The sequence below is a fragment of the Vipera ursinii genome, assembly GCF_947247035.1.
Source record: "Vipera ursinii genome assembly, chromosome: 1".
In the NCBI taxonomy this organism is placed as follows: domain Eukaryota; kingdom Metazoa; phylum Chordata; class Lepidosauria; order Squamata; family Viperidae; genus Vipera; species Vipera ursinii.
Genome location: NC_139512.1, coordinates 3,452,106 through 3,469,561, shown reverse-complemented (window position 1 = coordinate 3,469,561; position 17,456 = coordinate 3,452,106). Strand labels below are relative to the sequence as shown.

General features: G+C 46.7%; 1 protein-coding gene across 2 annotated transcripts in view; it reads left to right on the top strand.

Annotated features, from left to right (window-relative positions):
• MFSD12 (major facilitator superfamily domain containing 12) overlaps positions 1 to 16,235 on the top strand; it is a 33,930-nt gene extending 17,695 nt beyond the window's left edge. The window contains exons 3-10 of one of the 2 annotated variants that reach the window (XM_083349851.1): positions 206 to 338; positions 860 to 1,057; positions 2,474 to 2,566; positions 3,931 to 4,023; positions 5,718 to 5,888; positions 7,069 to 7,163; positions 7,980 to 8,110; positions 15,779 to 16,235. In XM_083349851.1, coding sequence (XP_083205977.1) covers positions 206 to 338; positions 860 to 1,057; positions 2,474 to 2,566; positions 3,931 to 4,023; positions 5,718 to 5,888; positions 7,069 to 7,163; positions 7,980 to 8,110; positions 15,779 to 15,867 — 1,003 coding nt within the window. In that variant the 3' untranslated portion in view covers positions 15,868 to 16,235. Of the gene's footprint in view, positions 1 to 205; positions 339 to 859; positions 1,058 to 2,473; positions 2,567 to 3,930; positions 4,024 to 5,717; positions 5,889 to 7,007; positions 7,164 to 7,979; positions 8,111 to 15,778 lie in introns of those variants that run through there. The other variant, XR_014490876.1, reaches the window with a different exon arrangement.
• The last annotated feature ends 1,221 nt before the right edge of the window (positions 16,236 to 17,456 follow it).

The window sequence follows — 17,456 nt, the reverse complement described above, 5'->3', positions numbered from 1 at the left end:
GCAAAGTTATCCAACTGGCAGTTTCTTCCTTAGAAGTTTAGAGGAACTTCCCCAGAGCTTCTGTGCAAAGAGATGGTGGGCAAAGAGAAAAGAACCTCAATTTCCAGGGTGGGGCCTGGAACCTGATGGGCACTGATATGAACCAATCCCTTTTTCCAGCTGTGGTCTATGCTTAATAAACTCTGCCTGGTCAACTTGCTTCCAGGTATGCCTTCACTGTCATGGCCAACATCACGGTGTATGGAGTTGCATGGCTCCTCCTGCACTTCCAGAGAGATCCCACAGAGACAAAGAAACTCACCCAGCACCTCGGGCGCCATGACATTCCTGTCTTTCAGGTGGGTGTTTGGCAAGATGGTGGACAGGAGGAATAAGTCTGGACCTCTGTTTCCTTGTCCTGTCAATTGCTGGTTTACAACATGAGTCTTTTTTTTTAAATCCCATTTATATCCCGCTCTTCTCCGAAGACTCAGGGCGGCTTACAATCTAAGAAGCACAAATCAATGTGCTTAGCAATAGCCTTCATTCTATGTATATGCCTGCTTATTAGGGCTTTCGCCGCCCCCCAAGCGGCATTATTACAAAGTCAGCTTAATTGCCCCCAACAATCTGGGTCCTCATTTTACCTACCTCGGAAGGATGGAAGGCTGAGTCAACCTTGAGCCTGGTGGGACTCGAACCTGCACTAATTGCAGGCAGCTGGTGTTACTTAAGGAGGCATTAGCCCACTGCTCCACCAAGGCTCCTTTGAATATCATGGCCAACTTCCTTTTCCCCCTCCTCTTTGCAAAAGATCCACTTCCTAGATTTAGTCTTGCCATCCTAACCTTTCTTATTTGCTCTCTGTTCCCCACTCTAGAACCTGTCCCTGATTGTGATCGGGCTGGGTTCCATTTCTTCACTCCTCTTCCATCTTGGGACCAAAGAAAAGACACGGACAGCTTCCAGATTGCCCCATCCAGATGAACATAGTCCTCTGTTGCCTCTAGACCAAAAGCAGCCCATTCGGCCGCTCCTTCTTTGGAAACACTGGTTTCTGGAGCCTGCTTTCTACCAGGTGAGTCTGGAGGGCAGAAGGTCACATCTTCTCTCGCCGTTGTAGTTCATTGTTTTTTCAGGATCAAGGAAATTGGGAAGACTTGTCCTGCAGATATCTAAAAGGTCCATTGCAATCTTCCCTGGTGGTGCCCTTCAGTGACATTGTACCAGTGTTTCTCAACCTCAGCTACTGTGTTTCCCTGAAAATAAGGCCTAGTTTTGGGGTATGACACACACCTAAAAATCAAGCTAAGCTGCGGGTGGGGGGCTGGAGCTGCCCTGTGTGCCCTGCACCCACTTACCTTGCAGCCAGGCCTCTCCTTGCTGGCAAACTTCTTCTGCAGCATCCCCAGGCCTGCATTTTGCAGCCAAAGGCCTTTCCAGAAGGCCTCTTCAGCCAAGAACCAAGCTATGGATTCAATACATAACTCGATTCTCGGCTGCAGTGGCCTTCCAGAAAGGCCTTTGACTGCAAAATGCAGGCTGGAGCTCCATTCTCAGCTGCAGAATGAAGCTGCTCCTTCGGCCGCAGAAGACATGGGCCAGATGGACAGAGCTGTCAGTGCCGGAGGCAAGTGGAAAACACACCCCCTCACACACCAAAAGTAAGACCTGGTGCCTCTTTTGGAGGCAAAAAAAAAATAAGACCGAGTCTTATTTTTGGGGAAACACGGTACTTTAAGATGGATGGACTTCAACTCCCAGAATAGTTGGGGATTTCTGAGAGTTGAAGTCCACTCATCTTAAAGTTACTAAGATTGAAAAACATTATACACACTCTTATCATCTCTGGCCAGAATAACTGTTGGCCATACTTACTATAGAGCAGGGGTCTCCATATTTGACAACTTTTAAGACTTGTGGACTTCAGCTTCCAGAATTTCCCAGCCAACATGGCTTGCTGAGGAATTCTGGGAGTTGAAGTCCATAAGTCATGAAGTTGCCAAGTGTGGAGACCACTGCTGTAGAGGGATGATGGCATGCATATATTGGAGAAGATGGGCTTAGCATAGCGGTATTGACAAAATGTAAATATATGCCAAATCAAAGATCAAAACATTCTGTCCCCCTTCCAAACACTGCCATTTCATTTGGCATTTTAGCAGTTTTTGGAAATAAATCGTTCAAACCAGAATTGGTCCAGCCTCCAAATACGTTTCTTTTTTTGGAACAATTGTTTTCAGCTCAATCCATTTTTGACTTGGAAGTTTTAATCTCAGGAATTGCCCTCTGGAGCAACATAGCCCAGAGGAGATTCTACATGTTATGAAGGGGAACAGTATTTCTGGAATCTGGAATCCCCCAGAATGTTATCTTCTTTAATTGCTTAGCTTTATACATTAGATGTAATTCTAAAGTGAGAAACGAAACCATGTGAGCAGAGAAATCGTTGCATTGTTTTATGTGCATCTGTAATGCCACTTTCTGCTTCCAGGTGGCAATGCTGTACATGTCCACCCGTCTCATTGTCAACCTCTCCCAGACATACATTGCAATGTATCTCACCAACTCACTAATGCTTCCAAAGGTAAGTATGATCTTTGGGAAGGGGGAAGTTTGTTTTATATTATCCAGTTAGTAAGTTTTAGATCAGCTTCTGTCATCTGCTGTGCTCCAGAATTGGGGAAGTGAAGTGGTCAGTAGCCTTCAGGTGCTTCTGGAGGAAGGCAGCTTGGCTCTCTCTGCATTCACATAATCTTTAGTGTAGATTTAAACCTCATCCTTGATTTCAGAAGCTCTGAGTAACAAAATAGTGAGCAATGCAAACCAATGCATTTCAAACATCAGAACTGCTCATGCTTGGCACTACTGTGGTGTTGTGCTAATTAAGTAATTACTGTATACAAGGTTCTATTTTGAGAGGACATTGGACATCATTTATTCAGTGCCATCCAGTAGTCTGGAACCCCTTCCCCAAATAGTACTTAATTTGGTGAAATTTTACTAGCCTCACTTTGACAGTTTAAACATTTCCATATGAAAGCTCTTATGAGAGATTTCAGCATTCTTACACACTTTTAAGCCATCTGTCATTTAATTTAAATTTAATTTGCAGAAACTATTAGTAATATTTAGAAGGCCAACAGATAGCTACATTTTTACATAGATTTAACCCTCTTGTCTTTTTTTTAGCTTCTCTTGAGGCTTATCCTAATTCACAGGGTTGCTGTAACTGGCCAAAAATAATCTTCTAAAGTAAGTGTTCTCAATCTTGGCAACTTTAAGATGGGTGGACTTCAGTTCCCAAGATTCCCCAGCAAGTCCACACATCTTAAAGTTGTCAAGGGTGAGAAACATTGCTCTAAAGCTTTGGGGCTGAGTAGAACTTTGAACCTGTGGTGTCCCAGTTCTAGCTGAGCATTGTAATTATAGGTAGTCCTCTCCTTGTGATTGGTTGCTTAGCAACTACTTGACCTTCCAACAAACCTCCCCAGTGTTACTTAGGACCAGGTTTCAAAGATCCAATGATCAAACCCCTCCCCCCATGGTCATGTGATCGCAGTTTGGTTGCTTGGCAACTGACCAACATTTAGGGCTGTTTGCAGTGTTCTGTAGCTATGTGACCATGATTTTTAGCATTTTTTTTGTCAGAAACTGGCATTTACTTCCAGTTTCTGGCAAAAAATAACCATTGGCTTAAGTGGGTTCATTGAACAACTGCATTTGCTTAATGGTCACAGTGTTTGCTTAATGACCTCCACACAAAAGGTTGTAAAATTGAGCACGGTCACATGGTGAGCCGTTTAACGATTGCTATCACTTATCACCCTAATTCTGAGCTTAATTATAGTAGGAATTAATCAACAACAGATTGCATTTGTCTTCTTATCTTCTTCCCTTGAAGGAAGAGCCTAAATGGTGTAAACTCCCTTTTCTATCACTTTTTTACAGAAATACATTGCCACAATCCCACTGGTGATGTATATTAGTGGCTTTCTCTCCTCCTTTTTGATGAAAACTGTGAACAAATGGATTGGCAGAAATGTGAGTACTCCCAGCCTTCTTTTTCAGTCTTTGCAGCCCTAAAGGAAAATTCGGCTGTCCTACCATGTGTCCTTCCAGATACCAATTCGCTAACTCCCAGGAAGATCTCTTCCATACTCAGGCAGTTCTCACTGTGCAGATATTGCATTGTCCAAGTTGAAATTTATGGGAATATGTGAAAGGGCAAATTCTGTTGCATCGCTGAGGCTATCCACACTAGGAATTCCAATTGAGCTCTTCCTGTCAGGTGCAAAGGACCAGGTCCATACGTGAAGGTCTGATGAAACTGATTTATTGCTAATTATGTCTATGCACAGGAATGAGCAGCATGGTGGCCTAGAGGTGGAGCTCTCGCCTCAAAATCAGGAGGCTGTGAGTTCAATCCTAGGTAATGGCAGATATTTCTCCCCCTGGGACAAAGAGAAAAATATCTGCTGTGAACTCCACATAAGCGTCAGGAAGGGCATCCAGCCAGTAAATGCCCAGCTTTATTCTGTCACCCTGACTCAACCCTGATGCAAGGGATTACAGGATCTTTAAAAGAAAAAAAATGCCTATGCACAGGAATCTTCTTGGCTATCTGCTTGGAGTTAGATAAGGGTCCATGGAATTCAAGGGAGGTTGGACTTTGTCTGCTTGTAACTAGGTAGGGATTCTAGGCTGATCCCTCTTTTAACTTCTCCCCCAGGTTCTGCCACCTCTCTGAGAAATCAGCCAGCTTTTCCAATGTTACCAATTTTATGCAATAACCTTGTCCTCAATAGCAAACAAATAGGATTTGTAAAACCATGTTTCCCAAATTATCTTCCCTTGATTTTATTTTGCAAGAATGCGGTGTTTTCCTGAAATTTGAGCTTTTTAGAAAAGAGTTATCTTTAATTCTTACAGAACATAATATCCCTTTCAGTTGTGATAGATGCCTTATTGTGGATGTCCATTTTATTTATAAATTTTATACGGCCACCATCTCACTTAAAACGACTCCAGGCAGCTTACAGAAATTGTATTACGAGCTATATTCATTTACAAGTGCTGTCATTGTGCTGTTGAAAGAGAATGGTAGTTTTATTTCTGCTTCCTTTTTTCATTTTAGCTCTTGCTTGCCTTGTGTTCTTCTCCTTTTTCAATATGATGCTCTCCAGCATTTTACCAGAAGTGGGCTTTTGTCCGAAAGACAAAACACTTGACTGTAGAAAACCTGGGGAAATTCTTAGATATTCGAACATTATTTCTCAACCTCAGCAAATTTAAGAGGTGTGAACTTCAACTTCCAGAATTCCTAAACCAGCATACTGGCTGGGGAATTCTGGGAGTTGAAGTCCACACACCTTCAAGTTGTCATGGTTGAGAAATACTGAATTAGGGGATGCTAGTGAATAAGTAATCCCAAAGGGGTTGTTTTTTTTTTTAAAAAAAATGCAACTGGATTTCCTTGATTTTTCTTTTCTTGAAGATGTTTCCTTTTCATTCCCCCACTGGTTACTTACAGCTGAAGAAGCTACTTGAAAGAGAAGTGAAGTCTTCAAGAAAAAGAAAAATCAAGACAATCCAGTTGCCTTTTTAAAAAGCACCTGTGGGACAACCAAGACTTGGATGACTGAGAACCTCCATAGATATTGAATAAATACTTTGTGTAGTAATAATTAATGCATCCATGCTTTAGAAGCGAAAATAATTTTCTTTTTTCATGTTAGCTCACCTACTTTCTGGGACTACTGATTATCATGGCCTTTGCCTCCTGGGTGGCCCTAGCTGAGCGACTGGGCATAGAGGTGTACGGGGCTGCTATTCTGCTTGGGACCGGGTCAGCCACCATCCTGGTAACATCCCTCTCCATGACAGCTGATCTCATCGGGCCCCACACGGTATGAAGTACCTTGTGTAAAAGATGGAGTCAGTCCTGCTTTAGGAACTGGGTGAAAATTCAGTGCTAATCCTTAAAAAAGCAGGGGGGAGAATCTTAAAGAAGCAATATGGGATTTCTGAACCATAGACGAGAGTGATTCGTTTGGAGCTCCAAAGGTACCTTCAGAGGGACAATGCCTAAGATGTGACCAAGGCTATCCTGAGAGGTGAGAGATGCAAGATGGCCACCATAATAACATGATCAAAGCCCCTCTTTATGCACGTGAAAAGGAGGCGGGACTTTAATCACACCATTGTAGTCACCGTCTTGGAATTAGGTGTGGCTCGCGGCCTGTATCTCATTTGCAGCATTTTTGCACAATCCCCGCTTCTGACTAAAACATTTACGGGGATTAAAAGGCAAAATGTGTGCGTCAAGCCTTAGGCTGCCATAATATAATGCTTTGTTTGTTTTTAGAAGTACATAAAGACACTTGTTTATTTGTTTTTATGGGAAGGGTTAGGGTTAGGGTTAGGTGCACAGAAGGCACTTTTGGAGAAGCTGAGAGATAAATGGTTTATCTCATGCTGGCTGGGGAATTCTGGGAGTTGAAGTCCACATGTCTTAAAGCTGCTGAGGTTGAGAAACATTGCTGTATAGCAGACATGTCAAACACAAGGCCCAGGGGCCAGATCCGGCCCACAAAGTGGTTTTATGTGGCCCGCGAAGCCATCCTGGAAACAGTGAGGGAATGGCCCCCACTGCCTTGGCCCTGGCTCAGAGACCCTCCTCCTGCCAGAGACCCTCAGATCTGTCCTGCCCAGGCCCCCATAGGCACCCTTGATGCGAATGATGTACAGTAGAGCTGGCCATGCCCACCCAGTAGGCCATACGCACTTTAGCCATGCCCACCCAGGCCATACCCACCTGGCCCCCTGAGGGCAACCGCAATGCTGATGCGGCCCTCAATGAAATTGAGTTTGACAACCCTGCTGTATAGGCAAAGATCCTCCTGAAATGCTAAAAGGGCGGGGGAGAGGAAAAAAAAAAGAATACAAGCCTCAGAATGGTACTTTACTGTAGAACTATTTTGAGGTTTGCATCTTCGTTTTGTTTCAAATTTTTGCTTTCTGTCCAGGGTGAGACCTGGCAGCCACTCAGGTGGTCCTGATGCATCTGTGCCTCATTTTCTCCGATAGCACAGCGGCGCATTTGTCTACGGGGCCATGAGCTTCACTGATAAAGTCGCCAACGGATTGTCGGTGATGATTATCCAGTACCTGCATCCATGTCCGTAAGTGAAGGATGGGCTATGGAGACTGCGGTGTTAGTGAAAAGAAGTTTGGTCCCTTTGGCACATCAGCAAAAATGGAAGGTGCTTTTTGGAGAAATGTTTCTGCTTGTCAGAACAGACCAGATGCGATGGTTGGGTTTTTTTTAAGCCCATTCGAATGATGCTGGACTCAGCATGTACTGCCCATTAAATACTTTACATCTTATGTTAAACCAGGATTTGCTTAAGCATAGTTTATTTAATAAACCATAATTGGCTGGACTGTAGTACACATTAGACCGTCCAGTACAGTTGCAAACCGTTATGCTTAAGTTTATGCATGAAGGCAAACCTTAAATACTGGTATATGGATGCTGTACAGGTATATTAGAAGTGGAAACTATGGTTGATCAACCCATAATTCTATTTTCATGTTGCAATACTACCTACGTTATGCTTACAAATCATACTATGTCCTAACCTTTACTATCTGGATTGAGACCTTTTGGAGAGGGAAATTTCAAGAGGGAGTGTTGGAGATACCATAGCTGAGGGGAATCCTCCATGTACCAACTCAGTCTACCATAGAGTGTACAGTAACAGTGATTGAGGAACGGCATTGGTAATAGACTCAGCAAGACTCTTGAAATGGCACCAATGAGAAATGTAGCTTCATCCAATTTTTTGTTTCAATCCTACAAGGTTTTTTTGTTCCCCATTGGAATTGCCAGCTTTGCCTCCATGTGTAAGAGCAGTGTGCACAACCTAATATTTATCTTCATCTTACATTTTCCCCCCTCTGTTGTCATCTCCATCCCCACCCTTCACAAAATCCAGGACTCAGCTCTGTTGCAATGGCTGTGTGAACTTCTACCATTGGGTAATGGTCTCGGTTACTGGGGGCACGGCAATGGTGGCTGCACTGTTCCTAGCGAGCATCATGATCTGGCCAATCACTATCCGTTTCCGTAAGTAGGATTTGTTGGGATGGAAAAATAGGGTGATGGGAAAGAGAGAAGATAATGATAATGATAACTTTGTCACTTTGAATGTACACCAATCGGCATACATCAAAATGAAATTTCGTTGCATACAGCTCTCAAAGGGTCACCACCTCCGATATATACTCCTTGTTCGGGGCCCGCTCAAATTTCACATTGTCCATTTTAGTCTCTAGGGAGGGAACGATGGCAAACAGGACAGATGGAAATGGGGCTCCATGTGGATTAGCCCTCAAATTCGCTTGTATTCTGACAACCTCGCCTTCTTTCCTTTTTCTGATCCTGACTCTTCCACCTTTTCCTTAAAGAGGCCTTGCTTCTTTTCGCCCCTGGAGCACGCTGCCGCCGCCACCAATTCCTCCAAAAGCCTCTCTCTCTTCCTCTGGGCCTGCCGACAGCCTCATCCAGTTCCTTTGCTCCATAAGCTCCAGGTCCTCTCCTCCTCTGTCTCCTCTGGAAACAGCCCTGATTTGCAATACAATCCATCACTGGGCCAGCAGTCAGATCTTGCTGCTGGTAGAACAAATTCAAACAGTGCCAACGACTTTTAACAGTCTCACCAACAGTTCCAAAACAACTAGAAACTCACCATGCCAGCAAAGATTGTCGGTCGTATGTCGTATGTTACCTTAGTTCCACCATGTTGCTCAAACACATTAAAATTTCCTGATCATGTGGCCTATAGCCCATGTAACTACAGATAGTCCTTGACTTACAACCACAGTTGCGACCAGAATTCTTGTTGCTACGTGAGTTATACCCGATTTTATGACCTATTTTGCCAGTTGTTAAGTGAATCACTGCAGTTGTTAAGTGGATTGTGTAGTCATTAAATGAATCTGGCTTCCCTATTGACTCTGCTTGTCGGAAGCTAGCTGGGAATGTCACAGACAGCAACCACATGACCCTGGGATGTTGCAACTGTCATAAATACATGCCCGAATTTTGTTCGTGTGGCATTGAGACACTGTGATGGTGGTAAGTGTGAGAACTGGTCATAAGCCACATTTTTCAGTGCTATTATAACTTAGAATGGTCACTAAATGAACGGTCATAAATGAAGGACAATCTTTACCATTCAGTGATGACTTTCACCTTTCTGGAAAGGTTTGAACTCTGGGGAGATGCCACAGGGAGGTGGGTTCTCTCCTACTTCCCCTCACTGTTTTCATTCTCCATCCAGATGGAAGGAAATCCTGTAACCATGGTGGAGACTTTGTTTATCAAGGTGATGACTCTCTCAATCATGACCAGAACGAGATCAAATTTAGTATTTGATGGGGGGGGGAGAGAAGTTAGGAAAAGAAAGGCTGAGTTAAAAATGGGCCAGATCCATTAAGAAGAAAAGAAATTCTTTCCATTTCCCACAGGGCAGGGGTAGGCAACCTGGGCTCTTTTATGACTCATGGACTTCAACTCCCAGAATTCCACAGCCAGTATGGCTGGCTCAGGAATTCTGGGAGTTGAAGTCCACGAGTCATAAAAGAGCCCAGGTTGCCTACCCCTGCTTCAGGGCATGTCTATGGCAGTGGCTCATAATGTTTGCAACTGCTTCATTCTCCCAGTCACACGACCCTTGATGTAACACATGAAACCTGCTCTTATTGCATACTTGAATGTGGATGCACACACACACACACACACAAATGTAAAATCCAGATGCCTCTTACAGACCTTGCTTGTAAAAGCAGGAGTCCGCAACCCCCGGGGATGACTCACTACCAGGCTATGGCCCATTCAGAACCGGGCCACGGAAACAGCAGATGAGCACATTTGCACATATGGAGCTTGCACATATGGAGCTGCACGTGCATACATGCATATATGCTCACCCGCCACTCACAAGGAACCATCCCTTTTGCCCCCTCCCCACACACAGACACATCCGCCGATCCACAAAGCCGGAAAGATTGGAGATCACTGTTGTGAAGTATTTGGAAATAATTTCAGAAGTCCGGCTGTCCATTTAAACTGCAGACACCCGTAAAAGCAAAAGATGTAATGGGCGAGAGTTTACAGATAGTCCTCAAGTTACAACCGTTTATTTAGTGACTACTTCAAATTACAATGGTGAAAAAAGTGACTTATGACTGTTTTTCACATTTACAACCATCGCAGCAACCCCAAGGTCAAAATTCCCATTGTAATCAAAATTCAGACATTTTGAAACTGACCCATATTTATGACAGTTCAAGTGTCCCGGGATCATGTGATTTTGTTGTGATTCAGGGTCAGCCTGTGGGTTCGGCAGTTGGGTTGGATGACTCAGAGGAGGAGGAGGGGGGTGTTGAAGACCTTGCTGAGGGGGTTGAAGATCTTGCTGATGAGAGCCCTCAGCCAGGCCCCTCCCACTTGGTCACCACGGAGACCCAGCTGTGTGAGCCTGACAGCGTGGATGAAGATGACCCACAGCTGGCCCTGTTCAAGGACGCCTGACGCAGGAGGCAGTCAATTAGGAGTAAACAGAGGAAGGCAATGGGGCTTCTCGGAAGGAGGCAGAGAGAAGCCACGCCCTGAACTCTATATAAGGGGAATGTGTGGGGAGGGCTGGTTTGCTGAAGGCAACCGCTTGGATAGTTCGTGTTTCTTAAAGCTCCTGTTTCTTGGTTCGTGTCTTGTTTGTTTTTGTAGCTATAAATTTGGCAGGCGTAATTCCAGCCTCTTGCCATTTGTAAAGGGGTTGTCCCTGCCTTTTCTGCAGGGCCGGTAGCAGGCTGGTACAGAACAGTTTGCCTTCAGCCTCCCACCCCTTACTAATATTATGGAGCAGCTACGTGCTGAGAATGCCCAGCTCACCCAGCAACTCACTTTGCTGGCAGCTCAGGTGGCTCAACTGCAAGCTCAGGTTCATGCTGCACCCCCACCATCACCCCCACCCAGGAGAAAATGCCAAGTTGCAATGCCGGATAAATTTACTGGCAATCCAGAACTGTTTCCTGCTTTCCTGGGACAATGCCAGCTCTTTATCAGCGTGAGAGCAGCTGATTTCCCCACTGACCGGGATAAGGTGGGGTTTGTGTTAAGCCTTCTTTCGGGTGATGCAGCTCGTTGTGGCACGCCTCTGCTGGCTCAACCTAGCCCATTGTTGGACAACTTTGTGGGGTTTCGTGATCATATGCGTCTGATGTATGAGGACCCTATTAAGACGCAGACTGCTACTCGACGCCTGAAAGCTCTGAGGCAGGGTCAACGCCCCCTACAGGGCTATATCAGGGATTTTCGGCTGCTTAGCCAGGATTCCGCTTGGAATGAGGCTGTGCTCGTGGATGCCTTCCAGGATGGATTGTCGGAGGAGATGTTGGATGAGCTGGCCCCTGTGGATATTCCCTCAGACCTGAATGGGCTGATCCATCTCTGCCTGCGGATCGATGCTCGGTTGCAGCAGCGAAGGAGTCGCCGTGCCACCCCACAGACCCCTGCAGCCCCTGTTGTGCGTGAGCCCCCAGTTCAAAGGGAGGAGCCAATGGAGCTGGGTGCCGCCAGGTCTCGTCTATCGGTGACTGAAATGAACAGACGACGATCGGGGGGGGGTTGTGTTTTTACTGTGGGGACCCTGGGCATTTGGCTGCTTTTTGCCCAAAGAAGCGACAGCGGGCATCAGTGACTGAGTCTGCCCCGAGAAACTCCCCTACTTTTCTGTCGGGAAACACCCCGAGCCCGATCTAGACGGTGTGATAGATTGGGCGTCCCACAACAACACTGAGCGACGTCTTTCCGATGCTGCCTGTGGACCTCCACGGCATCTGATTTTGGAGGCACGTCTGATCCTTCCTGGCAAGCCAGAGGGGATTCCAGTCCATGCCTTAATTGACTCTGGGGCCACCACAAATTTTATGGACTCAGCATTTGTGGCCAAATGGGCTGTTCCCCAGTGCCCGGTGGATCCGCCCATGTTAGTGGAGACTATCGATGGTCGAGTGCTCCTGTCTGGGCCAATTACGGCCGCCACGCAACCGTTATGTATGGCCATCAGTTCCCATGTGGAGGCCATCCAGTTCTATATCACCTCAGATCTGCATTTCCCCGTGGTCTTGGGACTGGCGTGGCTCCGGGCGCATGACCCACAGATCTATTGGTCACAGAACTTGGTCACCTTCCCAAGCTTGCAGTGCGTGGACCACTCCCGCCATATCTGTGCCGGCCAGGTGGAGGGTTCCCCAGGGGTTTCCTTGCCTCCCGAACTGTCCGACTTTGCTGATGTGTTCAGCGAGACAGAGGCGGATCAATTACCCCCGCACAGGCCCTATGACTGCCCCATTGATTTAGTCCCTGATGCGCCTCTCCCAGTGGGGCGTTTGTACTCCATGTCGGACCCCGAGTTGGCTGCATTGCGGGACTTTCTGGAGAAGAATTTGGCTCACGGTTTCATCCGGCCCTCGTCCTCGCCAGTGTCTGCACCCGTGCTCTTCGTCAAAAAGAAGTCGGGCGAATTGCGGCTTTGCTGCGATTATCGGAAACTCAACGCCATCACGGTGCGCAATCGTTACCCGCTGCCCCTCATCCCCGAACTCTTGGACCGACTCCGGGAGGCTAAGATCTTCACGAAACTGGACCTGCGTGGAGCTTACAACCTCGTCAGGGTTCGGCCGGGTGATGAGTGGAAGACGGCGTTTGGTACTCGCTATGGACATTTTGAGTACACGGTGATGCCGTTTGGCCTGACCAACGCCCCCACTGTGTTTCAGCATTTCATGAATGACATTTTCTGGGATTTGTTGGATCAGTTTGTCGTGATCTACTTGGATGACATCCTGATCTACTCCCCGTCGCGTGAGGTGCACCATCAGCATCTCCATCAGGTCCTGCAGCGACTCCGAGAACATCGGCTGTTTGCCAAGTTGGAGAAGTGCCAGTTCTACCGGGTGACCATCGATTTCCTGGGTCACCGCATTTCTCCATGGAGCCGAGTAAGGTTGAGTCTTTGCAGAGTTGGCAACCCCCGCGTTGCGTGAAGGATGTTCAGCGACTTCTTGGGTTCGCCAACTATTACCGAACTTTCATCCCTGGGTTTGCTGCCTTGACAGCCCCCCTCACCCGGCTCCTGCAGAAGAAGACTCGGTTCCAGTGGAACGCTCCAGAACAACAGGCTTTCCAGACTTTGAAGGAAGCCTTCATGAAGGAGCCCATCTTGAAGCATCCTGACCCGCAACGGCCGTTTGTTGTGGAGGCGGACGCCTCCAACATTGCCATTGGGGCGGTGTTACTCCAGGCAACGACGCCCAACGGTACCCTCTTCCCTTGCGCGTACCATTCACGAAAACTGAACCCTTCGGAGCGCAATTATACAATCTGGGAGAAAGAGCTGCTGGCCATCAAAGCGGCGTTCGAGGCCTGGAGGCATCATCTGGAGGGAGCGTGGCATCAAATCGAGGTCCGGACGGACCATAAGAATTTGGAAAGCCTGCAGACCGCTTGGAATTTGAACCAACGCCAGATCCGGTGGTTTCTTTTCTTTGCGAGGTTTGACTTCCGGGTTCGGTACATACCTAGCGGGCACAATCAAAGAGCGGATGCTCTGTCCAGGAAGCCCGAATATTCCCGAGTGGAAGACAAGCTTCTGCCCAGGACAGTGATCCCCGTCGAGTCTTTTGCTGCGGTGCGGGAGCCGGTTGATATACGGGCTCGGATCCGGGAGGCACAGCAGCAGGAGGTGTGGGTGGCTCAGCGGAAGGAGGAGGTGGGGCCAGATTCTCCTTGGACGGTCACGGATGGACTCTTGTATTATCGTGACCGGCTCTACGTTCCGGGAGGGCCACTCAGGGGACTCATCCTCAGCCAGTGTCACGATAACCCGGCGGCGGGGCATTTTGGCCTGTTCAAGACCCTGAACCTGGTCTCCCGTACCTTCTGGTGGCCCCGAGTCCGACACGACGTCCAGTCCTATGTCACTTCCTGCATCCCATGCAGGCAGGCCAAGTCAGCGACAGGGGCCCCGCCTGGATTACTGCAGCCCTTGCCGACACCCAAAAGACCCTGGGGGGCTGTGTCCATTGACTTTCTGATGGATTTACCCCCATCCTCTGGTTTTACGACAGTGTATGTGGTGGTGGACATGCTGACCAAGATGGCGCACTTCATCCCCTGTCGCGGCTTACCGTCAGCCCGCGCCACTAGTCGTATGTTCATTCAGCAGGTGTTTCGGCTGCACGGCCTCCTTGATAGAGTCGTCTCTGATAGGGGGGCCCAGTTTACAGCCCGCTTCTGGCAGGAGTTGATGCATGCGTTGGATATCAAGATTTGCTTCTCGTCCGCGCATCATCCTCAAACTGACGGGGGAACCGAGAAGGTCATCGGTATCCTGGAACAATATCTGCGCTGCTACGTCAATCTGCAGCAAAACAATTGGGTGGACTATCTGGCCATAGCTGAGTTTGCATTTAACAATTCGCAGCACACCTCCACACAGATGACACCGTTCTTGGCCAATGTGGGATATCACCCCCGGGTTTTCCCCCTTTCTCCCGTGGACTCACCGGAGCCGGCAGCGAACGACTTCATGGCAGAGTTACAGGCGATCCATCGATTGGTGCGACGTCAGTTAGAGAAGGCCAAGGCCGATTACAAAAGGTTTGCTGATCGGTCAAGACGGGATACGCCTCCACTATCGGTGGGAGATCGGGTCTGGTTGTTGACCCAGCTGTGTGAGCCTGACAGCGTGGATGAAGATGACCCACAGCTGGCCCTGTTCAAGGACGCCCGACACAGGACGCAGTCAATTAGGAGTAAACAGAGGAAGGCAATGGGGCTTCTCGGAAGGAGGCAGAGAGAAGCCACGCCCTGAACTCTATATAAGGGGAATGTGTGGGGAGGGCTGGTTTGCTGAAGGCAACCGCTTGGATAGTTCGTGTTTCTTAAAGCTCCTGTTTCTTGGTTCGTGTCTTGTTTGTTTTTGTAGCTATAAATTTGGCAGGCATAATTCCAGCCTCTTGCCATTTGTAAAGGGGTTGTCCCTGCCTTTTCTGCAGGGCCGGTAGCAGGCTGGTACAGAACAGATTTATCTTTTGCGAACTTCTGACAAGCAAAGTCAGTGGGGAAGCCAGATGTCCTTAACAACCATGTTATTAACAACTGCTGTGATTCACTTAACAACTGTGGCAAGAAAGGTCATAAAATGGGGCAAAAATCACTTAACTCACAGCAACAGAAATGTTGGGCTCAACGTTATACTTTGTACCCAACATTTTACATTATAAAGGTAAAGGTTCCCCCCGCACATGCGTGCTGGTCGTTTCCGATTCTAGGGGCCGGTGCTCATCTCTGTTTCAAAGCTGAAGAGCCAGCACTTGTCCGAGGACGTCTCCATGGTCATGTGGCCGGCATGACTAGACGCCAAAGGCGCACGGAACGCTGTTACCTTCCCACCATAGTGGTCCCTATTTTTCTACTTGCATTTTTACGTGCTTTCGAACTGCTAGGTTGGCAGAAGCTGGGACGAGTAACAGGCGCTCACTCTGCTACGCGGCACTCAGGATTCGACCCACCAAACTGCCGACCTTCTGATCGACAAGCTTAGCGTCCTAACCCACTGAGCCACCGTGTCCCTTTTTTACATTATACTACCTTTTTTTAAAAAAAAAAAGGAGTGGCATGTGGAAAAGTTATGAATTGAGTGAATGAATTGCATTTCTCCTGCAGATCATGTTTCGATTTCCGGACTAGCCGGGGTGAATCCCAGAGACCACCAGTATCGTGATGAAGGAGAACCAGTGGCTGTGGTGAACTGAGATCTCTGAAGGAACAAGCTAGGATAGGATGGAGTCGTGACAGTGCGGCAGCATGGAAATCCAGAGAGCTGTTTTAACCAGCTTGAATTGGCCCTTATTTGCTCTTCAGACCGAACATTGACAATCCCAGCATATTTTGCACAAATACAGGAAGATCTTTTCCTTTGACCACTTCATTCCCTCAGTTGGTCCCTTATGCAGCTAGTGAAGAACTAGCAATGAAGCAATATGTTCCACTACCTAATCCACTCTCCTATTCCCTTTTTCTACTTATTTGTATATAAAAAGTATAAATAAATAAATGTGAGGGTTTTTATTTAAGAAATAATTAAACTATCTTGTTAAAAAAAATTATCTTTTTACTTGTTTGCTAAATATTCTTTTTTTAGATGTTTGATCTTTAAAATGCAGGGGAGTGGAAGTAGATCACTCTCGGAAAGGCTGGTATGACAGAGTAGAATGGCACAACCTTGAATTCTGTATCTTGATTATTCCTGCCATCCTCACCCATAAAAAAAAACCACATATTGTGGTTTATTTGTCAGTGTTGAAGGATCAACAGACTGGCATATGTCACCCCTTTCCTATTCTTCTTGTCCCCAAACTGGACATACACGAATAGTGTCCAGTTTCAGGACTGATTTATTGCACTGCACCCAGCTGTTACTTCTGAAGGAAAGTCGTCATGATTGTAAGAGCTGGACAGCCACTTCTTAAGAGGAGTTTAATTAGTTTTCCTCCAAGTTGCAAAGGCCTGATCAAAATGATCTTTGAGGCCCTCCTAGTGCTACAATTCCCTTACTTAGAGGTTGGTTTGCTCTTGGTGGAGCCTTGGTGGAGCAGTGGGCTAATGCCTCCTTAAGTAACATCAGCTGCCTGCAATTAGTGAGGTTCGCATCCCACCAGGCTCAAGGTTGACTCAGCCTTCCATCCTTCCGAGGTAGGTAAAATGAGGACCCAGATTGTTGGGGGCAATTAAGCTGACTTTGTAATAATGCCGCTTGGGGGTGTGTGTGAAAACCCTAATAAGCAGGCATATACATAGAATGAAGGCTACTGCTACTGCTAAGCTTGTAAGCCGCCCTGAGTCTTCGGAGAAGGGCGGGATATAAATGGAATTAAAATAAAATAAAATAAAATAAAATATCAATAGATTATATGCACAAGCCAAGAATCCTTGGTTATTTATAATGGGAAAATAGCCTTTCAAATCATGTAATGGTATATGGGAATGACCTTGAGGTCACAATTGCAAATTGTATCTGGAGCTCAAGTTGATTTTGCTTATGGCTTGTTTCCAGCTAATAATTACAGGATTTAAAGTCAAACACATTTACAAAGTATAAAAATTAAGAAGGCTGACTCAAAAGTGTTATCCCTTTTTTCCTTTTCTATTGCCTCCCATTCTGGAAACAGGTAGTCTTCGACTTATGACCACAATTTCTGGTACTAAATGAGTCATTTGTTAAGTGAGTGCTCCCCCCTCCCATTTTATGACCTTTTGTGTCAGAATTGTTAAGTAAATCACTGCAGTTGAAAAGCTAGTAACACGGTTGTTAAGTAAATCTGGCTCCCCCATTTGACTTTGC